This window comes from Thalassophryne amazonica, chromosome 7 (genome assembly GCF_902500255.1).
Source record: "Thalassophryne amazonica chromosome 7, fThaAma1.1, whole genome shotgun sequence".
NCBI classification, from domain to species: Eukaryota; Metazoa; Chordata; class Actinopteri; order Batrachoidiformes; family Batrachoididae; genus Thalassophryne; species Thalassophryne amazonica.
The window spans coordinates 79,949,431-79,975,202 of NC_047109.1; the positions used below are offsets into that span (position 1 = coordinate 79,949,431).

Genomic DNA, 25,772 nt, shown 5'->3' on the forward strand with positions numbered 1-25,772 from the left:
ACTATAAATTAAAATCTATATATCGTAATCAGACACATTTACACCAGTTCGAGTTCAGTGGCGATGTCAATTAATGATGGTTAAAGTCGAACCAACGTTTTTGTGCATAAATATCGGTAAATAATGCAGAGACTGCTTTTGGCGCTTTTAGCAGCACAGTGCTCCGTCACATAGCGAAGTGCGGCTAAAGGCGTCACAGGTGGCGCAAATACAGAATCGGAAGTAATGCCTTATTTTGACCATCATAATTTGAAATTAATAGCGACAGCTTGCACTCATTACAACGTTGTACACTGGACTTAATTATGAGCTCCGTAGCAAGCTAGCGACAGCTACAAAAACTTACCCTCATGCGTCGTCTCCTGGCAGCTCTTATCCTCTCGTCTTCTTCTTCATATCGTTGAATGACTTCTAACCCTCTCCTGTACGTTTCTGAAGTTCGTCGTCTCGAAGCCTGTAGCCTTCGTTGAATAATCCACAGAACTAATATGAAACACACAACCAACTCGCTGTCCTCCATTGTTAATGTGTTTGTGTCGCGTACAAACGACGTCACGACGGTTTCTCATAGCCGACCCTGCCCAAGTTGGGGTGTAGTGGAAAAGCACGCGCTTGGAACCAAACAGAGTAGAGCCGAGTAGTGCTGGAGCTTTGTAGTGGAAAGTGGCTAAAGATTGAGCTGTTTGGCGTGAATGCCAGGCGTCATGTTTGGAAGAAACCAGGCACCATCCCTACAGTGAAGCGTGGTGGTGGCAACATCATGCTGTGGGGATGTTTTTCAGTGGCAAGAAATGGAAGACTAGTCAGGATTGAGGGAAAGATGAATGCAGCAATGTACAGAGACATCCTGGATAAAAACCTGGTCCAGAGCACCCTAGATCTCAGACTGGGGCCACGGTTCATGTTTCAGCAGGACAATGAGCCTAATACCGCATTCACACTGGATGACACGCGAGCGAGGGCGGCGACAGGTTGCCATGTAATCCCTATGGAAGGACGCCATGCGATGCGATGGACACAAATGAAGCGACACAAATGAGGTGATTTTGAGTTATTGGCGCATTTGTGGCGCGATATCGCATCACGTTGTTCTCCTCCACAAGTTGAAAAATCTGAACTTTTTTGTCTTGTCACGTCATGATGACCAATCAGGAACTGGATATGTAGTGAAGTGGAGATGTCTGGCGTTTATACTTGATGTGGACATGTCCTGTCTCTGGCAACCAGCCTGTGAACAGGACTTATGTCCCTTTTGTCCTTTAACAATTATGACAGAGTTTGAGGGGAGAGTGGGCAGCAGCGGCAACAGCAGCCAGTTTTTTTTTCACGTGCACGCACGAATGAATCATCCATGAAGATAATTTTATTAACTACACAGATGTATAATAAAATAAATGGTGACTGGTTTATAACACAATTATGACAGAGTTTGAGGGGAGAGCGAGCAGCAGCACCGGCAGCCAGTTTTTTTTTTTTTGTTTTTTTTTTCTACATGCACGTGCGTGAATGGGACAGGAGACCCTCAAACTGGGTCCTGGAGAGGCGGAAGTACCGCTGAAAGCGGCCGTCATCCAGACGCAGCTCCTGCAACAAATGATGAAACTCCCCAAATTGGGAACGTCTCATGAGGATGTTGTGAACCCAGGGACGGTGCCACTGCCGATGTTTGTCAGCTTTCCACAACAAATAGAGCACAGCAACTCGCTCCGTGTGTTCAAGGTCCGCCATGTTGACTGACAACCGGAGCCGGCGAGCGGAATGGAAGCGCCTCTTATTTGATGATGCATTGGGGCGAATTTTCACAGCGAAAGCAGAGCGACATGGCTTGTGGCATCATATTCAAGAAGACCCAGACCTGACTTTTATTTTAAAAGATCTGGTTACAACCCTTTCCAGTTCAGTAATATATGTTTGCTGTTTTCAGGCTGCTACAAGATCACCACAGTGTTCAGTCATGCTCAGACTGTGGTGTTGTGTGTTGGATGTTCTACAGTCCTCTGCCAGCCCACAGGAGGGAAAGCCCGCCTTACAGAAGGTACACGCTCCACAAGCTGTACATTAATTTTATTGATAATAAAATGATTAAACTGGTGTAAAGCACCTTGGGGTGATTTATATTGTGATGTGGAACTATATAAATAAATTTGAATTGTATAAATTTGGACTTTCGGGGTCCAAGCACAAGTTTGGCATAGTTTCGGTGTTAGTTTCAGTTGTGTTAATTAGTGGTAATGGTAACATGAACATTGTTTTAACATAAAATTTAAATGTCAAAAGACCAATACATGAAAAAAATAGGATGAATAACATCATTAGCAGATTTTGGATGTCAAAGAACTCTATGAATTGAATTAAGTCCAACTTGCAAAAGTATTGTAGAAAAAAACAGTTTCATCACAAGCTGTGAACTGTAGTGTGTATGTGTTTACTTATATTTTACGATAACCTTCATAGGGTGTACCTAATCTGCCACTACATGGGGTTTAAAAAAAATTCTGTATTAATTAAGCAGCATTTCTATAGCACCTTTCCATGTAGCAGATGCTCAAAGTGCTTTACAATGATGCCTCACATTTACTGCCCCAGCCAAGGCCGGTACCCACTTACAGCTAGGTGGACTGAGACGGTGCATCTTCCCTATCCAAGGACACAGACGGGTAGCAGCATGGGTGGGATTCCAATCCAGGCCTACATATTGGCAGACCAGCTCCTTATCCACTGAGCTACCTGCTCTTTATATAGCATTTATATTATTTAGTATTCTACTTTAACTTATCCTCTCTGATTACTGCACATAGAAAAGTTTCCCAACACCTGTGTTGCTTCTGAAAGCTTCAGATAGCCATATTCCAGGCATCTGTTCCCAGCTAAGTGAATGCAAGCTGAGACTGGAACTATGCCATGTAGGACTGTCATGATTAGTAATTTTTGGAGACGATTAATTGTCAGACAAATAATTGCGATTGACGAATATATTGTCTATTTTTTTCTTTTTTTTTTTTCCTTCTTTATATTCCACTATCGTAGTATAATTTGCTTTAATGATACACATTCTGTGCTGCACTGTACACTTTAATGAATAAAAGCAATTTAATGATGTTTGGAACATCACGAAATAGACAGACTTAGTATCTTTTCCATTCCTGAAGAGGATTTATTGTGAGCAATCTGCTGCAACAGGGCAAGCATTGAAGCAAACTTACATTATTTCTGTCTGTTAGGCTAAAAATGTTAGAAAGTATTGTACAGATCAGACAAATTTCTTTGACTTCTTAGTCAATGAACAAAGTGCACACGTCAATGGTCAGATAAAAAGTCTCTGACTTTCTTAATAAACAAATTCCCATCCATACAGTGGCACAGGAAACCACTAAAGGAACCCCCAACTAACGAACCTTCAAATTACACAGTACAAAAGTAAACAAATTGAACAGAACAATCAATCAATCAATCAATTTTTTTTATATACCGCCAAATCACAACAAACAGTTGCCCCAAGGCGCTTTATATTGTAAGGCAAGGCCATACAATAATTATGTAAAACCCCAACGGTCAAAACGACCCCCTGTGAGCAAGCACTTGGCTACAGTGGGAAGGAAAAACTCCCTTTTAACAGGAAGAAACCTCCAGCAGAACCAGGCTCAGGGAGGGGCAGTCTTCTGCTGGGACTGGTTGGGGCTGAGGGAGAGAACCAGGAAAAAGACATGCTGTGGAGGGGAGCAGAGATCGATCACTAATGATTAAATGCAGAGTGGTGCATACAGAGCAAAAAGAGAAAGAAACAGTGCATCATGGGAACCCCCCAGCAGTCTACGTCTATAGCAGCATAACTAAGGGATGGTTCAGGGTCACCTGATCCAGCCCTAACTATAAGCTTTAGCAAAAAGGAAAGTTTTAAGCCTAATCTTAAAAGTAGAGAGGGTGTCTGTCTCCCTGATCTGAATTGGGAGCTGATTCCACAGGAGAGGAGCCTGAAAGCTGAAGGCTCTGCCTCCCATTCTACAACCCCTGGCAAAAATTATGGAATCACCGGCCTCGGAGGATGTTCATTCAGTTGTTTAATTTTGTGGAAAAAAAGCAGATCACAGACATGACACAAAACTAAAGTCATTTCAAATGGCAACTTTCTGGCTTTAAGAAACACTATAAGAAATCAAGAAAAAAGACTGTGGCAGTCAGTAACGGTTACTTTTTTAGACCAAGCAGAGGAAAAAAATATGGAATCACTCAATTCTGAGAAATAAATTATGGAAACACCCTGTAAATTTCCATCCCCCAAACTAAAACCTGCATCAAATCAGATCTGCTCATTGACATTAACCCTATGCCATGACATTGACCCTATGTGTCTTTTTGCAAGGAACGTTTTCACAGTTTTTGCTCTATGGCAAGATGCATTATCATCTTGAAAAATGATTTCATCATCCCCAAACATCCTTTCAATTGTCCAAAATTTCAACGTAAACTTGTGCATTTATTGATGATGTAATGACAGCCATCTCCCCAGTGCCTTTACCTGACATGCAGCCCCATATCATCAATGACTGTGGAAATTTAGATGTTCTCTTCAGGCAATCATCTTTATAAATCTCATTGGAACGGCACCAAACAAAAGTTCCAGCATCATCACCTTGCCCAATGCAGATTTGAGATTCATCACTGAATATCACTTTCATCCAGTCATCCACAGTCCACGATTGCTTTTCCTTAGCCCATTGTAACCTTGTTTATTCTGTTTAGGTGTTAATGATGGCTTTCGTTTAGCTTTTCTGTATGTAAATCCCATTTCCTTTAGGCGGTTTCTTACAGTTCAGTCATAGACGTTGACTCCAGTTTCCTCCCATTCATTCCTCATTTGTTTTGTTGTGCATTTTTGGATTTTTGAGACATATTGCTTTAAGTTTTCTGTCTTGACACTTTGATGTCTTCCTTGGTCTACCAGTATGTTTGCCTTTAACAACCTTCCCATGTTTTTTGTATTTGGTCCTGAGTTTAGACACAGCTGACTGTGAACAACCAACATCTTTTGCAACATTGCATGATGATTTACTCTCTTTTAAGAGTTTGATAATCCTCTCCTTTGTTTCAATTGACATCTCTCGTGTTGGAGCCATGATTCATGTCAGTCCACTTGGTGCAACAGCTCTCCAAGGTGTGATCACTCCTTTTTAGATGCAGACTAATGAGCAGATCTGATATGATGCAGGTGTTAGTTTTGGGAATGAAAATTTACAGGGTGATTCCATAATTTTTTCCCCAGAATTGAGTGATTCCATATTTTTTTCCTCTGCTTGGTCTAAAAAAGTAACCGTTACTGACTGCCACAGTCTTTTTTCTTGATTTCTTATAGTGTTTCTTAAAGCCAGAAAGTTGCCATTTGAAATGACTTTAGTTTTGTGTCATGTGTGTGATCTGCTTTTTTTCTACAAAATTAAACAACTGAATGAACATCCTCCGAGGCCGGTGATTCCATGATTTTTGCCAGGGGTTGTACTCTTACAAACCCTAGGAACTACAAGTAAGCCTGCAGTCTGAGAGCGAAGCGCTCTATTGGGGTGATATGGTACTACGAGGTCCCTAAGATAAGATGGGACCTGATTATTCAAAACCTTATAAGTAAGAAGAAGAATTTTAAATTCTATTCTAGAATTAACAGGAAGCCAATGAAGAGAGGCCAATATGGGTGAGATATGCTCTCTCCTTCTAGTCCCCGTCAGTACTCTAGCTGCAGCATTTTGAATTAACTGAAGGCTTTTTAGGGAACTTTTAGGACAACCTGATAATAATGAATTACAATTGTCCAGCCTAGAGGAAATAAATGCATGAATTAGTTTTTCAGCATCACTCTGAGACAAGACCTTTCTGATTTTAGAGATATTGCGTAAATGCAAAAAGGCAGTCCTACATATTTGTTTAATATGCGCTTTGAATGACATATCCTGATCAAAAATGACTCCAAGATTTCTCACAGTATTACTAGAGGTCAGGGTAATGCCATCCAGAGTAAGGATCTGGTTAGACACCATGTTTCTAAGATTTGTGGGGCCAAGTACAATAACTTCAGTTTTATCTGAGTTTAAAAGCAGGAAATTAGAGGCCATCCATGTCTTTATGTCTGTAAGACAATCCTGCAATTTAGCTAATTGGTGTGTGTCCTCTGGCTTCATGGATAGATAAAGCTGGGTATCATCTGCGTAACAATGAAAATTTAAGCAATACCGTCTAATAATACTGCCTAAGGGAAGCATGTATAAAGTGAATAAAATTGGTCCTAGCACAGAACCTTGTGGAACTCCATAATTAACTTTAGTCTGTGAAGAAGATTCCCCATTTACATGAACAAATTGTAATCTATTAGACAAATATGATTCAAACCACCGCAGCGCAGTGCCTTTAATACCTATGGCATGCTCTAATCTCTGTAATAAAATTTTATGGTCAACAGTATCAAAAGCAGCACTGAGGTCTAACAGAACAAGCACAGAGATGAGTCCACTGTCCGAGGCCATAAGAAGATCATTTGTAACCTTCACTAATGCTGTTTCTGTACTATGATGAATTCTAAAACCTGACTGAAACTCTTCAAATAGACCATTCCTCTGCAGATGATCAGTTAGCTGTTTTACAACTACCCTTTCAAGAATTTTTGAGAGAAAAGGAAGGTTGGAGATGAAGACAACGTGTCTTTTGCCTTTTAGGTTTTGAAAAACAAGATGCCCCCCACAGCAAGTAAACTTAGTCGTTTTCTGCTGTTTTCAAAAACTGCACTGGGAAAACAATATCTTTTTGCCTTTTAGGCTCTGTAAAGTGTAAACAGCACTGGTCTCTCAGACTCTGGCTTTCACAGTATTAAATGACAAAAACCCCCCCCAAAAAACAAGTTAATAATAATAAATATTTTGATGCTACAGTATGAATAGCTGTGTGCTATACAAAGAAATTAAAGTGACCGTCATGTGCCTGCTCCCCCCCCCCCCCCCCCAAAGAAAATAACAACAAAAATATGATGGCCTGCCCTAAACCATATCCCTGTCATTAATCACGTCTGCAGCCCATCAAGGTTTTCACTCCCACTGGCAAGGTAGGTTTCTGGCAAGGAACACTAACATATTTACCTTGTTTGGCTTAAGACAGCATCTCTCTTGGGACACAATGTTTCCAGCTGTACTAAACATCCTTTCGGAAGCAGTGGAAGTTGCACAAATTCACATGTACTTTTTTGCTAACTTGGTCATCAAAGGGAACTTTTTTTGGTTGTCACGCCACCATATCAGAGGATCAGATGAGGGAGGCTCTAACTCTTCTTGCAGGTACCGTTTTAGTTCAGTTTCAGCCAGAAGTCTTTTTGGTACAGCTAGGGTAGCCATTTGGACTCTTCTGTTCTGCAGCAGGTCACACAGCCACCTCTTTTTGGCAGGAAGAGGTGAAGGTAGCACATCATCATCCTTGTTTTCATCTTTACCTCCATCACAGTTGCTGTTGTTGCCTCCTTCCTCTGGCTCTCTCATGTTCATGATCTCCTGTAGAATCTGGCCCCTTGTACCATCATTCCCAGTGCTGCTCTCCTTGTACCTAGGGTCAAGGAATGTGGCCTTTTTCAGAAGCTCTTGAAGTGGAGGTGTGCTGTACTTTTCATCAAGAACACTACACATTTTTTTCTTGATGTTTGTTGTGAGTGTGCTCTCATCTGGTTCTGGGGCTAACAGTTCTTCTTTTAGAAGTTCCAGCACAGGCTTCACAGAGGACATGGTCACATACTTTTCCCCTGATAAGACATCAGTGAATTCAGCCACCGGTTTCAGTGCTGCGTTGATAGATTCCAAGACAGCAACATCCTGCCAGGTCGGGTTGAGGTGTCCATGTTTTCTGTCATCGATCGGCACACGTCTGCTGCAGCACCCACTCTACCATTTTTTTTGCATGGTACCCCACCGTGTAGCGACGTCCTTGCAGGAAATAAGAATGTTTAGACATTTGCTCATATCAACATTACATGTTAACAATAACCCAACATTTATTCAGAAGATTATATGTACAGCACTTAGAGATAAATCACAGCTCATGTCCAGATTTCAAGTGAAAATACAAAGCAATTTAAATACTGTTTACAGTTACAAATAATTTATGTAGAAACATTACTTTTCTCTCTCTAGACTCTATAATTTATCAGTACCCAGCATAAATGAGTACACCCCCCATTAAAATCAATGCATTAATCATTATCTATATGAAAAAAAGAAAAATTTACAAGTTTAACTTTTTTTACTATAAGATGAAAATAAGGGTTATATGACTAAAATTTAGCTTTGCTCCCACCCCTTAGGGCAGGGGTGGGCAATTAATTTTTACAAGGGGCCACATGAGGGACCTGAATTGTGTCAAGGGGCCATACCAATGGTATCTTTAGCTTAATTCTGCCCAACTGTCTTCCATTGTAAAATGCACTTAGTTACATAATGTATATCATTCAGTTCATGAATATCTGAAGTTTTTAATAATGAGGAGAACTGTTGTACGCTAAAAATTTCACATTTAATTACTAATTTGCAGCTGCAGTATACAGGTGGAGTGAAAAACAGAAGACACATGGTCTGAAACATCTTACAGGTGTGAACCACACGAAATCCAGTCAAGTCACATATATAAACACACAATGACACGTTCGCTCTTTTAGCTTCACAATAAAAGCATCTGACTAGTTTAACCAGGCATTTTCAGAATAAAATAAATTTCTGGCAACTGAATTTTTACCATTACTGCAATTCTTCCAACATGGCAACTTTTCACATTATAACTGTAAATATTGTAAATAAAACAATTCTACTCAACTTTTTTCATTGGAAAATGCACTTAATTGCATATTTTGAATAGCTGGTACTGGTAACTGGGAGAATAAAACTATTCTGTAACTATTTATAATTAGGATATGTGAAATTGTAGTGTAGAGGTCAAATACAGGCATACAATAATACATCAAACAATATCTTGCAATGTTTTCAACCTCATTTCACCTCTTCAGTGAGAATAATCCAGTCGGTTCTGGGCTTCAACAAGGGCATTAAAATCTGGCTGAATGTCAGAAGTGGCTATGCGCAGAACAGCTGAGAGGTGGTCATCAGTGATAGAGGATCTGTGTTTAGATTTGTTGAACTTCATCACTGAGAATGTCTGTTCACACACGAATGTAGAGCCAAAGAGGGCTAGGATACTCTGAGCATGTCTCCTCAGGTGTGGAAAGCTCTCCTTTTTCAGAGAGGAGTAAAGGTCCCAGACACTTTTCAGTACTTTGCCCAAGCTGAGCCACCTGACAGCACAGTGATAGCTTATTTCACTATGTTCAGTCTCATTTTCCTCCAGAAGTGCAACAAATTGTCTGTGATTTAATGCTCTCGCTCTGATGAAGTTCACTATTTTAGTTACAGCATCAACAACGTGATTAATCGGCAACACTGTCTTACATAAAACTTCCTGATGTATAATGCAATGTAAAAATGTTAATTTCTGCACAGGGTTGATTTCTGTCACTTTATCCTGCATTCTCTTTAGAAGCCCAACATTCTTCCCTGTCAGATTTGGACAACCGTCCGTTGTCACACCTGTTAGCTTTTCCCATTTCAGTCCTAATTTGTCCAAACATGCATTTACCTCTGTGAACAAGTCCAGACCAGTGGTTGTCCCTTTCATTGACTGCATGGCTGCCAGCTCCTCTGTGATTTGAAAGTCCGCAGTTATCCCACGTAAAAAAAATTAGTAGCTGGTTGGTGTCACGTACATCGCAGCTTTCATCTAATGCCAGAGAAAAACAGTCAAAGTCGGCGGCTCTGTTCTTCAGCTGAAGCGCCAAGTTTCTAGCGATGTCCTCCACCCGCCTCGTGACAGTGCGTCGGGAGAGTGACACGTTCTCAAACGCGTTCTTTTTCTCTGGACAAATCAGTGAAACAGAGTCCAATAAGCACTCCTTAACAAACTCTCCGTCAGAAAACGCTTTACTTTTTCTGGCGATTTTGTGAGAGATTACATAACTTGTCCTGACGGCTGCATCTCTGGTGGTGTGAAGTTTGGTAAAAAGTCCTTGTCGGGCTTGCAGTTTTGCGAGCAAGACTCCCTCGCACGCTCATCATCTAACAAATTTCTGTATTTATCCTCATGCTTAGTCGTGTAGTGGCGATTCAAATTGTAATCTTTAAACACAGCAGCTTCTGTAGCACAAATTAAGCACACGGCTTTACCTTTAATTTCTGTAAAGAAATACTTGGTAGTCCACGTCTTATTGAAAACACGACATTTGTTATCGATTTTTCTTTTCTTAGCATGAGCTGACATTTTGAGGGTGACAGGGCTAGCATCACATCCCGCTGTTCACCTTCACACACATACAGAATAGGCGTGAGCGTATTTTCAAAATAAAAGCAGCACAGTTGTATTTCATGCATAACATCGTTATTTTTTTAATTTATTTTTTAATTTATGATTGGCCTCACGCGGGCCGGACAGGGATGCAGAAAGGGCCGGATGTGGCCCACGGGCCGTGGTTTGCCCAGGTCTGCCTTAGGGTGTACTCATTTTTGCATCATCATCTTAAATTTAGAAAAATACTCTTCTCTGTGCAACTTAAAAAAAAAATCTTGTTTGCAATCAATGGCCCATATTTGGAGGGAGTACTTTGTGGTATAGTATGCCATAGAAAATGTTGATTTTGAAAGGAAACTAAAGGTTTTCTGACAAATCTGAAGAGGTGTGCTCATTTATGCTGAGCACTGTACATTAATAGAGAGAAAAGTAATGTTTCTAAACTTTCTAAATAAAATATAAACACTGTAAATGTATTTATGTATTTATAGTGTGTGTGCATCATGTTTGTAACAATATTTATTTTATGTCTTTAATATATTAATAGCTCACCAGAATTAGACTGCGTTCAGGGAGATTGGTGTCATGCTGTGCCTTCTTCAGGTCTCTCCTCTTTATCCAGCTCAGTTTGAAAGTGTTGACCAGACTCCTGCACAGTCCCAGGGCATGACTTGTTTTCTCCTTTTCACTTGCTACAGCATTTTGGACAGCCAAATGGAGGTTGTGGCCAAAGCAAGTCAGCCATGGCCATCTGAGTTTCCTCACTGCAGCTTTAACCATTATCAGTGGTAATGCAGGATATTTTCTTCTCATCTAGTGCCCAGTCTGCCAAAGCAGCCTGTAGGGATTCTGCAAGAACATCTGCCGTGTGGTTATCTGGAGTATATCTTGTCTCCAAACACCTGGACTGCAGAGTCCAATCAGCTGTGAGGTAGTGGATTGTAAGGCTCAGGTATGGGGTCATATTAGAGCTTGACCACATATGAGTCATATATGTGGTCACATATGACCACATATTTTTACTCAGTGAGTGAGTAAAAATCAACTTCGCTTAACTCCTTGAGAACGTTATCCTTGTACAGTCTTGGTACTGCAGTCTTGGAGATGTATGTTTTGCCTGGTGGATCATACTGCTTATCAAACTTGTGCAGCATTTCTTTAAATGCTGTTTTTTCTACCGTATTGAACGGCTGCATTTCCTTGGCGATGAACCGCGTTACAATGTCTGTTAATGTGCGCCATTTTACACTGTCCTGTTTATACTTCGAGTGTCGTACGAAAGATTCGCCCAGAGCCAGTTGACGGGATGCACCAGGTGCTGGTGCACCAGCAGGCGATTGTGCTGGTGTGGTCTTTCCAAGTTCGGCGTATTGCTGTGGGTCGTGGGTCTGTAGACCGGTACTGTCACCGGTACGTTTTTACAGCAAAGTTTACATATCGCTTCCTCCACGTTATTGGGCTCTCCCTTATCGTTAGGCTTAAAACCGAAATGCATCCAGAGCTGTGCCGTGGTACATGGCTTTGGAACCAGAACCTCCTCGCCTCCATGCTGTTATCCTAGCCTCGCTAACCATCCGACCAGACGAGAGGGAAACAGACCGAGTGAGGCTGCGACGCTGCGTGTGGCTGCTGGCGCAGCACAATGACGTCAGATTCTTTGTCGTTTTCTGCAACTTTGTGGATAAAATAAATAATTCACGGTAATCGCGAATATGAAAAATAATCGCGATTGACGAATATTGTAATAATTGTGACTGCCCTAATGCCATGTATGCAATAATTTATGGGTTATTGAGACTGGGAATAAGTGTGTTGGAATAATAATAATAAGTAATAATCCTGACAGAGATGACCGCTTTCTCTTTGAGTAGTACTTAGTCTGCATGATGTGGGTTCTGTAGTTATTTGCCTTTGTGTTGCTCTTTCACTATCCTCTTGGTGAACAGGGTGTCAACTAAGGCATACAGTGACTCTTGTGGTTGTGCCTGAAATTCATCATCACTGATAGATTTCTACAGGAGCAACAGCAAGAACAAATGCTTTTTCATTCCAACAACATTCTCCTGATTATATTTCAGCTGTAAAACGCTGTGTACTGTATCTTTGTTGATCATATTCAATGTTTGTTGTTATCATCCAGCCCACACTAATCCTCCTTGCTTCTATAGTAACTAAAGGGTTGTCATGGGGACTTTGTTTTAAAATGTCAGGGATTTAACGCCACAATGTTTATGTATTTAGTGTTATCTAGGGGTGAGGTTGCAGATTGCTTTATGACGTTTCCAGTCATGATCTTGTTTTGCTTCACATTGACTGGAATTCATGCTTCTTTACCTTCTCTTGTGACGATCCTCTAGTTCACAAAAATGAGGGTTCTCAAATGCATTAGTCTGCACTAGTAACCAGTAGACAGTGAATAGGGGAGCAACCATCAATTATTGTTATTATTTTTTTGTCTTTTTGGATTGAAGGTCCAAAAGGACTAATTCCATCAAGATTGTGCTTTCTGAACAGTTTCTCAAAAAGCGTTTCATGAAATTTCCTGAAATTTGGTGGAGACATTCCTTCGGGGCCTGTCTGGTCATGAAAGTTTGGACTTACAGTTTGAATGTCCCTGGGACCCCCGGGGCCCATCAAAAGGGGCAAAAAAACAAAAAAACAACTTGCAACTTTTCTACATCTAAATTATTTGTTGAAATACTAATATAATAACATGCTTTTGGAGGGCAGTATGCATTTTCAGAAGCCCGGTGTTTATGCCCAGGCGCCCAGAATGACAGATTTTCGCCCTTGTCTAACTCAGGCGAATATCTGTCATTTTGGGCAACAGCATGTTATATGCATTATTATCACTTTTTACTGAGATGCACAACACGTAACGCATACATAAAAATTTGGCTCACTTTAACTTTTGTCATGTCGGCTGACATGTGCTGCTCTCCGAATTCGGCAGTGCATCCTCATCAAGCTGGCTGCTTTAGCTGCTGTTCATTGTCGTACTATCCATGAGAAAAGCATCCAGAATATCCATATTGGGACCAAAACACACTTCTCGCCTTTTCATCTTTTCCTCTGCGGACAGTTCTTGGGCTGCACGCTATGATGTCATTTGTTTACGCACAGCGGGCGGGTATAGCCAGGTAGCACTAATGTAAATGTTGTGAAAGTGTAGTGACACGGACCCACAACAGGGGGCGCAAATGAACGGTCAATAGATGAGCCAAAAAGTAACAATTTAATGTTGTGAAGGTGCACAACGAATACACAGACAATCTCAGAATCTGATAACAGTCAATCCACAAAGGTGACGTGTGGGCAGGCTCGAGGATAGAAGACGTCTGTCCTGAGAAGAGCCGGAACCACACGATTTCCGCCGCCACCGAACCTGGTGAATATTGGAGCTGCCAAGTCCCGAATTCCCAGGTGATCACCGTCCCCGACTGTCGGATCTGGTACTGCTGGCGAAGAACAAAGAGTCAAGTGTGGGTGTGTGTACACCCCGTAACACCAACGGTGGGAATGCCACCTCCACCTCTAACACACACTCGTGCAGCGTCTGTTTAACCACTTATCTGACGGACGTAGGACGAAACAGTCGCGACCCACGCCGGTCCTCTGGTTGACAGCTGCAAAACAATAGCTCTTGGAATCAATTAATACAGGCAGAGACAGTTACCTCCATAGAAGTACGATATCTCGGCAACGAGGTGGAGATGACGTCTGGTCTTTATGGAGTGAGATGCTGTAGAGTAGATGGGTGACAGCTGTTAGGAGATAATGAGTGACAGCTGTCACCCCCGGCTGTGTCCGTGGCGGCAGCGCCCTCTCGTGCCTGAAGCCCACACTTCAGGCAGGGCGCCCACTGGTGGTGGGCCAGCAGTACCTCCTCTTCTGGCGGCCCACACAACAGGACCCCCCCCCCTCAACGGGCGCCTCCTGGCGCCCGACCAGGCTTGTTCGGGTGACGGTGGTAGAAGTTGGCCAGGAGGGCCGGATCCAGGATGAAGCTCCTCTTCACCCAGGAGCGTTCTTCGGGTCCATACCCCTCCCAGTCCACCAAATACTGGAACCCCCGGCCCATCCGATGGACGTCCAGGAGCCGGCGCACCGTCCAAGCCGGCTCCCCGTCGATGATCCGAGCAGGAGGCGGCGCCGGTCTGGGAGCACAGAGGGGTGAGGTGTGGTGAGGCTTGATCCTTGAAACATGAAAGGCCGGGTGGATCCGCAGTGAAGCTGGGAGTTGGAGCTTCACTGCGGCAGGACTGAGGACTTTGCGGATCTTGTATGGTCCGATATATCTGTCCTTGAGTTTCGGGGAGTCCACCTGGAGGGGGATGTCCTTCGTGGATAGCCACACCTCCTGCCCGGGCTGGTAAGCAGGGGCCGGGGATCGCCGGCGGTCTGCATGGGTCTTCGCCCTCGTCCGGGCCTTCAACAAGGCAGAACGGGCGGAGCGCCACACCCGACGGCACTTCCGCAGGTGGGCCTGGACCGAGGGCACACCGACCTCTCCCTCCACCACGGGAAACAACGGGGGCTGATACCCCAAACACACCTCAAATGGGGAGAGGCCGGTGGCAGAGGACACCTGGCTGTTATGCGCATACTCGATCCAGGCCAGATGTTTACTCCAGGCCGTCGGGTGTGCAGACGTCACACAGCGCAGGGCTTGCTCCAATTCCTGATTGGCCTGTTCTGCCTGTCCATTGGTCTGCGGGTGATACCCGGACGAGAGGCTCACAGTAGCCCCCAGTTCCCGGCAGAAGCTCCTCCAGACGTGTGAGGAGAACTGGGGACCACGATCAGAGACGATGTCGGTGGGTATCCCATGCAGACGGACGACGTGGTGGACCAGGAGGTCTGCTGTCTCCTGGGCTGTTGGGAGCTTCGGGAGGGCCACGAAGTGGGCCGCCTTGGAGAATCGGTCCACTATCGTGAAGATGGTGGTGTTGCCCTGGGACGGCGGGAGGCCCGTGACGAAATCCAGGCCGATGTGGGACCAGGGGCGATGAGGCACAGGTAGCGGCTGGAGAAGTCCTTGGGACCTTTTATGGTCTGCCTTGCCCCTGGCACAGGTGGTGCAGGCCTGGATGTACTCTCGGACGTCGGCCTCCATAGACGCCCACCAGAAGCGCTGCCGGACAACTGCCACGGTCCTTCGCACCCCTGGATGACAGGAGAGCTTGGAACCATGACAGAAGTCCAAGACTGCAGCTCTGGCCTCTGGTGGGACGTACAAACGGTTCTTCGGACCAGTTCCGGGGTCCGGGCTCCGTGCCAGGGCCTCCCGGACGATCTTCTCCACGTCCCAGGTGAGGGTGGCCACGATAGTGGACTCAGGCAGGATGGGCTCCGGTGGATCCGACAGTGCAGTTTTGACCTCCTCTTCGTGTACCCGGGACAAGGCATCCGACCTCTGGTTCTTGGTCTCGGGGCGATAGGTGATCCGGAAGTCAAAACGCCCGAAGAACAGTGACCAGCGGGCTTGCCTGGGGTTCAGCCGCTTGGCGGTCCTGATATACTCCAGGTTCCGATGGTCAGTGAAAACCGTGAACGGCACAGACGCTCCCTCCAACAGGTGTCTCCACTCCTCAAGAGCCTCTTTCACCGCCAGGAGTTCTCGATTGCCGACGTCATAGTTCCGTTCAGCCGGGGTCAACCTGGGTGAAAAGTAGGCACACGGGTGAAGAACCTTATCTAGTCTCTCTGCTCTGGGATAGCACGGCTCCTATCCCTGAGTCAGAGGCGTCCACTTCAACCACGAACTGGCGGCTAGGGTCGGGCTGCACCAAAACTGGCGCAGTAGAGAACCGTCGTTTCAACTCCTTGAACGCGGCTTCGCACCGATCCGACCAGGTGAAGGGGACTTTTGGAGAGGTCAGGGCTGTCAGGGGGCTAACTACCTGACTGTAGCCCTTAATGAACCTCCTATAGAAATTAGCGAAGCCGAGGAACTGTTGCAGCTTCCTACGGCTTGTTGGTTGGGGCCAATCTCTCACCGCCGCAACCTTGGCCGGATCAGGGGCGACGGAGTTAGAGGAGATGATAAACCCCAGGAAGGACAAAGACGTGCGGTGAAACTCGCACTTCTCGCCCTTCACAAACAGTCGGTTCTCTAACAACCGCTGCAGGACCTGACGTACATGCTGGACATGGGTCTCAGGATCTGGAGAAAAGATGAGAATATCGTCCAGATATACGAAGACGAATCGGTGCAGGAAGTCCCGCAAGATGTCGTTAACCAAGGCTTGGAACGTCGCGGGGGCGTTGGTGAGGCCGAACGGCATGACCAGGTACTCAAAGTGACCTAACGGGGTGTTAAATGCCGTCTTCCATTCGTCTCCCTTCCGGATCCAAACCAGGTGATACGCATTTCTAAGATCCAGCTTAGTAAAGATTTTGGCTCCATGCAGGGGGGTGAACACGGAATCCAACAATGGTAACGGGTATCGGTTGCGAACCGTAATCTCATTCAGCCCCCCTGTAATCAATGCATGGACGGAGTCCGCCATCTTTCTTGCCCACAAAAAAGAAACCTGCCCCTATCGGGGAGGTGGAGTTCCGGATCAGCCCGGCAGCTAATGAGTCCCGGATGTAGGTCTCCATTGATTCGCGCTCAGGTCGTGAGAGGTTGTACAGCCTGCTGGACGGGAACTCAGCGCATGGAACCAAATCAATGGCACAATCGTACGGTCGGTGCGGGGGAAGGGTGAGTGCCAGATCCTTGCTGAAGACGTCAGCAAGATCATGGTACTCAACCGGCACTGCCGTCAGATTGGGAGGGACTTTGACCTCCTCCTTAGCCTGTAAACCGGGAGGAACCGAGGATCCTAAACACACCCGATGGCAGGTTTCGCTCCATTGAACCACCACCCCAGACGGCCAATCAATCCAGGGATTGTGCTTCAACATCCATGGGAAGCCCAAAATCACGCGGGAAGTAGAAGGAGTTACAAAAAACTCAATCTCCTCCCGATGGTTTCCAGACACCACCAGAGTTACTGGTTGTGTCTTGTGTGTGATTAAAGGGAGGAGGGTGCCATCTAGTGCACGCACCTGCAATGGCGAAGGAAGCGCCACCAGAGGGAGCCCTACCTCCCTTGCCCATCTGCTGTCTAGCAAATTCCCTTTTGACCCCGTGTCCACCAGTGCTGGGGCTTGAAGGGTTAAATCCCCGCTCAGGATTGTAACTGGGAGTTGTGTGGCAATCTGTGTGTGTCCCACGTGAATGTTTTGGCCCCCCCTTAGCCCAGTCTCTGAGGGCGGTTGTTGTTGTGGCCGTTTGGGGCAGTTTTTCTGTATGTGCTCTTTTGAGCTGCAGAGAAAACACTCCCCGCGGACCAGCCTCCTCATTTTGGCCCTGTGCGTTTCCCTAACAACGTCAGCAGGGGGAGCTGTTGCCCCACGGAGCGTTGCGGCTGTGGAGCGTGGGGAGGGCGGCCCCTTTTCGAACCCGGAAGGGAGAGGCGCGTATCCGGCCACGTCCTTCGCCTCGCTCCCGACGGTGTTCCTCCAACCGATTGTCTAACCGTATAACGAGACCGATAAGCCCATCTAAATCCCGCGGTTCCTCCTTAGCTACCAGATGCTCCTTCAGGACCGATGACAGTCCGTTTATGAAGGCGGCGCGGAGCGCAACGTTATTCCAGCCAGACCTCACAGCCGCGATGCGGAAGTCGACTGCATATTCGGCTGCGTACCGGCGCCCCTGTCGCATTGACAGCAGCATTGTTGAAGCGGTCTCTCCTCTGTTAGGGTGATCAAACACCGTTCTGAACTCCCCCACAAACCGTGAGTTCTGTTCCCAGAGCGCCGTAGCCCAGGCGCGTGCCTTACCCCGAAGCAAATTAATAACATAAGCCACCTTGCTGGCGTCAGACGAGTACATCACGGCTCGTTGCGCAAAGACGAGCGAACACTGCATCAGAAAGTCCGCGCACGTCTCCACACAACCCCCGTACGGCTCAGGGGGACTTATGTATGCTTCAGGGGATGGTGGGGGGGTTTGTTGAACGACCAGTGGAATGTTAATACCCGGCACCGGGTCGGCAGGAGGAGGAGCCGCAGCAGCGCTCTGATCGCGCGTTTCCACCTGTGCGGTGAGAGCCTCCATCCTGCGATTAAGGATGACGTTTTGCTCGGACATCAAATCCAGCCGAGCGGTAAAGGCGGTGAGGATTTGCTGCAACTCACCGAGCACGCCTCCTGCAGACGCCTGTGCACCCTGCTCTTCCATTGGCTGTCCAACAGATGGATGACGCCCCTCAGGATCTATGACGCTGGCCGAGATATCCTGTTGTGAAAGTGTAGTGACACGGACCCACAACAGGGGGCGCAAATGAACGGTCAATAGATGAGCCAAAAAGTAACAATTTAATGTTGTGAAGGTGCACAATGAATACACAGACAATCTCAGAATCTGATAACAGTCAATCCACAAAGGTGACGTGTGGGCAGGCACGAGGATAGAAGACGTCTGTCCTGAGAAGAGCCGGAACCACACGATTTCCGCCGCCACCGAACCTGGTGAATACTGGAGCCGCCAAGTCCCGAATTCCCAGGTGATCACCGTCCCCGACTGTCGGATCTGGTACTGCTGGCGAAGAACAAAGACAGTCAAGTGTGGGTGTGTGTACACCCCGTAACAACAACGGTGGGAATGCCACCTCCACCTCTAACACACACTCGTGCAGCGTCTGTTTAACCACTTATCTGACGGACGTAGGACGAAACAGTCGCGACCCACGCCGGTCCTCTTGTTGACAGCTGCAAAACAATAGCTCTTAGAATCAATTAATACAGGCAGAGACAGTTACCTCCATAGAAGTACGATATCTCGGCAACGAGGTGGAGATGACGTCTGGTCTTTATGGAGTGAGATGCTGTAGAGTAGATGGGTGACAGCTGTCAGGAGATAACGAGTGACAGCTGTCACCCCCGGCTGTGTCCGTGGCGGCAGCGCCCTCTCGTGCCTGAAGCCCACACTTCAGGCAGGGCGCCCACTGGTGGTGGGCCATCAGTACCTCCTCTTCTGGCTGCCCACACAACAGTAAATCTACGATACCGGCCTAGCAACACCCCGGTAAAGTGCTAATAATGTTCAATAACCTCTTGTAATTTTGTATAAAGATTCTTTTGGAGCTTGCCTACAGACAGGGGAAACAAAAATCCTTGTTGCCCCCGCCCCAAAAAGATAATTTTTATTGCAGAAATTCTGTTCGTAGAATTTTGCTGAAACTAGGTACAAACAATCCTCCTTGGTCATAGTATCTTTAACTTTCTCATTGAATCTGTGGACCAAGAAGGGCAAAAGAATTTTTTTTACAGTCTTTGGTTTATTACAGAAAATCTGGTCATAGTTTTTTTTTTTTTTTTTCTGAAATTTGGTGCAGACATGCCTTGGGTGACTGTCTGGCCATGGTAAGTTGGACTTTTCAAATGAATCCTTGTTCCCCCTCTGGACACCCAGAGTGATAAACAGTTTCAGACACACGCACACATCTCTTCAATCACGGGGGCTGGAGCCTATCCCAGCAGTCATGGAGCATGACGCAGGGTACACCCTGGACAGGACGCCAGTCTGTCGCTGGGCCACATATAGACAAACACATTCACACCCACACGCACACCTACGGCCAATTTTAAAGGTTGCAATCCACTTAACCTGTGTGTCTTTGGATGTGGGAGGAAGCTGGAGCACCCGGAGAGAACCCATGCAAACACGGGGAGAACATGCAAACTCCACACAGAAAGGAGTGGCTTCAGGACAGCTCTGTGAATTGAACCCATGACCTTCTCGCTGTGAGGCAACAGTGTTAACCACTAAGACACCATGCTGCCCAGTTTTAGGCAAATGTATACAAATGCCTTACTGAATGCCACTTTCCCCATATTTGTTCAAAATTATTCTTTCTTTGTGTAAAGGAATTCAGGGTTTCTTGACCCTATTGTTTTCTTCTGCAGCCTTCTGGTGTGTGTGTGGGGGGGGATTACTTCTTCTTACAGAAGTATTTTTTCCTTTTCTTTTTATTGTTGTTTATGCACCAATGACACCAGATCAAATTCCTTGTATGTGAGAACTTGGCAATAAATTTGATTCTGGTTCTGAAAGGTGGAGTAAGTACAGTCACTTTTAGAAACATCTTCTACACATGAGGAGACCCTTTCACAAAGACTCATTCTCACCTGAAACAAAATCCATTCATTGTTTCAGATAATTAGACACTTAAGAAAGCTATATTCAGTTTCTGCTAATAAACACTAAATCTAATGCACTGTAGTTTTAAGCAGCTGTAATGTTCAAAAGTAATCGCTCAGGAAGTAAAACCAAATCTAGAAGCTTGCAATACAGTCTGTTGGTAAATAAATAGCAAAGGGGAAATAAACAAAACGTAGAAGTAGTTTTATTCATGCTTTTTTCATGAATGTTTTTTGTCACATTATACAGGCAAATTACGGTGAATTAACAGATGTTTTTTAAAATAACAGAGTGCACATGTAATTTCAAACTGTTACAAATGTTTGACGAACCCCCCCCCCCTTCAAAAATACTTTGCACTGTACTTGCATAGCTTTGAACATGATTTCAGTGTTTGTTAATGCAGCTTCAGTGTTCTTGTCAGCTGTATCTTTCTGTGTCTGTTTATCCACCGCCCCTGTTTGTTTCCTGTTAATCCTCAAGATGCGTTTAAGTGTTCCACCAAATCTTAAACAATATTTCCCCTTATTTTCTGCAGGATGCTCATTCAGGAGGAAACAGCACTAGCGTGACTGGAGACATTGTGAAACTGCAGTGGGCGAGTGGACCATGGTCGTCACAGGACACACTGCCAAGGACCGAATGTAACAAGAGAGCAGGAAATCAATCAAGATGTGGTTTGTCCAGAAAATGTGCACAGAGGACCACACACCCGCTTATGATTTTAAACTGCTTGGATTGGGTAAAATCTTGCATGTTTGTGATCCGTGATCTTGTTCTTTTTACTCTTGGAGGATCTCTGGTTTTATTCACCTGATGGAAGGCATTTGTCATCTGAGTTATGCTGTAAGCATTGAGATGAATATCCTCATGTTTGTGTGCCTGGTGACTGCCCGTTTCTTAAATTCCACCGTTGATTAACGCCTTCTAATCAATGGGATATTTCACTTTATGTTTCCTCCAACAAACAGCTGTTACAAAGGTGACACCTTGTGGCTGAGATATCAAATTGCCTCAGAAGGTTTGCTTGGCTAGATGGAACTCTTAAATGAACAAATATATGCAGAGGTCCTTAGTTGTGGACTCTTAAAAATGTGTGCAACTGTGAACTAGGGGGATTTTTAGGCAAACTGTGACATCATCAGTACCTGTTCCAAAGACTAGTGCACAGATCTGCTTATTTTACTTGATGTTGTTACTTTTATCACACAGTGGTGACTTGTATGAAAATGAGAAAGGTTAAATTTATAATGTAGCCTAGAACAGATTGCTCTGCACACAGGTTCTTCTGGCTTGTGGCCTTTTAAGATGTTGACACAGTGCCTCCTCCATTTCTGAAATCATGGCGTGATGCCCTGCATCACGGGTAAATTAAATCGGGAAAAGGAGCGCTTCATTTTCTGAATGTTCTTTATTTGCCTGTATACTGATCGATTCTGATCTGAATAAAAATCATAAGAAGCATGTGATTCTGACTAAATGTTTTCTCTTGCAAAGGCACTTCTATTGCTGTGGATTCAGGAAACTTAATCCAGTGGATCATCATGACTGCTGAAAGTCCTTGTTTTCACTTTTGTACCCAGTTAGTCCATGAAAAGCATTTCATTGAATGAGACACAATCTTGAGGCCACTAAGGTACCATAAGACAAAATGTTTCTGGGGGTGAGGGGGTCCACTTCAAATGGAATGTTTCTGAAGCACCTCATTCACTGCTTGAAATATTTAAAAATGGAGAGTAATTGACAGGATCCATTTCTAGTTTTTGTTCCCAATTGTTTTAAAGGTTTTTTCTGACCCCCCTGCCTCGTAAGCATTTTAAAATAGAATTTTGTTAAACCAAGAATAATCACTGTCAATGTATGTGTTTTTTTGCAGATTCTTAAGAAGTCTTAAAAAGCATTAATTTCTTTAATCTAAAAATAAGGCCTTAATTGACATTAAAATGCCTTAAATCAACCTTTCAAAAGTTAAAAATGCCAAGACAGGAAGTAGGATTTTGCTAATCTCTTCTTGTGACATTGCCATTAAAAATAAAAGAAATGTCTCTTTTTACAATAAAACAAATTCATATATTAAGTATTTTTAGGGAAAGTCTCATAATGGGAAACAAACTGAGACACCAGAACCAACAAATTACGTTTCTTGCCAGGATGCTCAGGTATGTGACAAATTCACAGATCTTTTTACATATGATACCAAATAACATTTAACTGATTGAGGTAAAATTTAACAGGTCATGACTGTCTGATAATTTTCAAACCTTTGTGAGTGGAGAGGCTGCTGAACAGACAGTTCTCTTATACACACCTCTAATGTCAAAATGTAATGTTGCTTGTACCATTTCACAATAAAACATTTGGCAGCATCCCAGCAAATTATTTAAAAATCATACAATGTGATATTCTGATTTTCTTTTATTTTCTTCTTTTTTTAGATTCTGTCTCTCACAGTTGAAGTGTACCTACGATAAAAATTACAGACATCTCCATTCTTTGTAGGTGGGAGAACTTGCAAAATTGACAGTGGATCAAATTCTTATTTGCCTCACTCTATGAACAGGGTCGATATAATGTTTTCACTTGATATATAGCAGATAGTCTGCTCTCTCTACACCTGATCCCATCAGATCCTAGAAACTGCTGATCCACTGTAGCAATCCTGAGCAAATTGAAAGACAAACAACAACACAGCAGTAGCATGTTGTTGAAATATCTGTCTAGATCAGGGGTGGGCAACTTGTTCCAGAAAGGGCCAAGATGGTGCAGGTTTTCTTTGCAGTCACTGACTCCACCAGGTGATTTCACTGATTAATATCACTTGGAATCAGCCATTATTTGATGTGGTTATGTTATTTAGTCGTCATATTCTAGAAGGATTGGCCAATGAGCAACACAAACAGTAGTGAATTATGAAATTGTGCACACTGTGAAATTCACACAGCCTATTTAAAACTGTTAGGAAGGCATTTTTGCAGTTATGAAGTACATTTGGATCCAATAAGCAAGTACTACCCGCTTTTGGATGAGTTGTACAACTACAGGCTGCTGCGTGCTGCCGGGGCAGGCCTCCCTTTGGGGGTGCTGACTGATTAATGAATCATTTATATGAAGTCCTTTGCTGTCTCCTAATGTCATATTTCTGTCTTTCGTTAGGATAAAAAGCTCATGCAGGTGCTGTTTGATGTTCTGGCCCACCCACAGAACTTCTTAAACTATACAGCACAAGAGTCGAGAGAAATGTTCCCCAAATCCTTCATCCGGTTCTTGCGTTCCAAAGTGCTGAGGTTCCTTTGACCTTAGGATCAGCCAGTTGTGTCCCAATTTACAGATGTCTCATGACAAACATTTTTTTTACTGACTGACTGAGCACTTTTGGAGGCATCGTTTAACCGTCGTCCAGCTTCGTTCCTGCAGCTGGCGCTTCACAATTTTTAAACTTGAAAAATAAATAATGAATAAATACCGATGAAACCTCAATGCATCTGTATTTTGTTTTGCTTTCTTTCTTCAGTTTCCTATTGTTTGCTTAGTTTTTATAATGCAAACACTTTATAATGCATTTTATAATGCAACTTTGTTCAACCTATCAAGTCTGATGATTGAAGAAAGATTGGCGATATCTGAACGAATCAATAACTACAGCTTTGACGAGCTGAACAAAGCATCCTTGTATCGCTAATGAATCGTCCATGTTCGGGACGAAAAGCAGCGTTTTCATACAGAAACACGTTTCAACTGTATGCAGCTGGCCTGCATGTGCAAACACGCTGTGAAGATGACCAAAACATTCACCTGTTGTCAAGACCAACAAAATCCCGCACCTGCAAGCACTGCGGACATGAGGACAGGGCTGGCTGTGCTGCGTGTTTTTCCCACTTTGTCACGTCATTGTGGATGTTAGTTTTGGTTTTCTTTCGTTCCTTTTTTCACTCTTAATTTGCAGGCTTTCATTGATGGGAAAGGTGCAGGATCATTTGTCCACCCTTTTTCAACAATTTGTGACTTTTTCACTTTTTAACCTTCATCCAGCTATAGCCATGTGCCGTGTGACCGGGCCCTTAAAAGTGCACCAACAGATGTAAGAGTCTTACTGAGGCCGTGGCAATGCTATGTATCTATGATGGGATGCTTGTCAGAAAAGCAGGTGATAAAGACAGCTTGTCCTACCGAAAAAAAAAAAAAAAACTATCAGCTGACGCTGTCTCAGAGTAAGAAAAATGGTCTTTATTGCTCATACATATTGAATAAAATTGTTCCCTGCAGTTTATATATATATATATATATATATATATATATATATATATATATATATATATATATATCAACAAGGAACCAAGATGGGATAGCCTTGGATAGATACCTAGAGATGATTAGATTTTGGGAATAGCTTGATCAAAGGTCAAGATCAAAGAAAGCATTGTCCGAAAACGCCTTTTTTTTTAGGGTGTATCTCAATAACCAAGAAGCTTAGATGGATGATCTCAAGCATATATTGATGATCAAAATATTTGTGACTAACTGGTATAAATGACTTCAAAATGAAGTCACACAGGAGACATACACTCCCAGTCAAAAGCTTGGATCTACTTTCCCATTCAATTGAATGGGAAAGAGGCGTGCCACACCCTAGGCAGGACACCAGCCTATCGCTGGTCCAGACATATGCAAACACATTCACACGCACGGTCAATTTAAAGTTACCAATTCACCTAACCTGCATGTTGCTGGAGGCAGGAGGAAGCCGGAGCACATGTGAACATGGGGAGAACAGAAAGTTAATCTAAAAATATGTGCTTGAGTATAAAATAAAACTCACATCTACAGTCTATAATATAAAGTTTATATCAACCAGAGATGTGTGAGCAGGCTCACTATGACACCCCTGCTCCAAAGCCGCGTCCACACCGGGCGCAATCAGATGCTACAAATTTGCGGGGGTCGCGTGGCGACGGATGCGCCACCATTGCCCGGTGTGTCGCTCTGCTTTTGCTGCGAAAATTCGCCCCGGTGCGTCATCAAATAGGAGGAGCTTCCATTCCGCTAGCCGGCTCCGGTTGTCAGTCAAGTTAACATGACGGACCTTGATCACACGGAGTGAGTTGTTGTGGAAAGCTGACAAACGTCATGAGACGTTCCCAATTCGGGGAGTATCATTATTTGCTGCAGGAGCTGTGTCTAGATGACGGCTGCTTTCTTCTGCCTCTGCGGGACCCAGTTTGAGGAC

The 25,772-nt window shown here is 44.3% G+C and overlaps 1 protein-coding gene and 1 non-coding gene across 2 annotated transcripts in view; both read left to right on the plus strand.

Moving 5' to 3' along the window:
- rps27.2 (ribosomal protein S27) overlaps window positions 1–21,678 on the plus strand; it is a 32,030-nt gene extending 10,352 nt beyond the window's left edge. Inside the window, exons 3-4 of the mRNA XM_034174739.1 lie at window positions 1,925–2,035; window positions 21,087–21,678. Of these exons, the coding sequence (XP_034030630.1) occupies window positions 1,925–2,035; window positions 21,087–21,115 (140 nt within the window). The 3' untranslated portion in view covers window positions 21,116–21,678. The remainder of the gene's footprint in view (window positions 1–1,924; window positions 2,036–21,086) is intronic.
- On the plus strand, window positions 12,257–12,388 carry LOC117514853. The gene has a single exon (XR_004561979.1). It is a non-coding gene; the product is annotated as a small nucleolar RNA SNORA13 (small nucleolar RNA).
- Window positions 21,679–25,772: the final 4,094 nt, after the last annotated feature.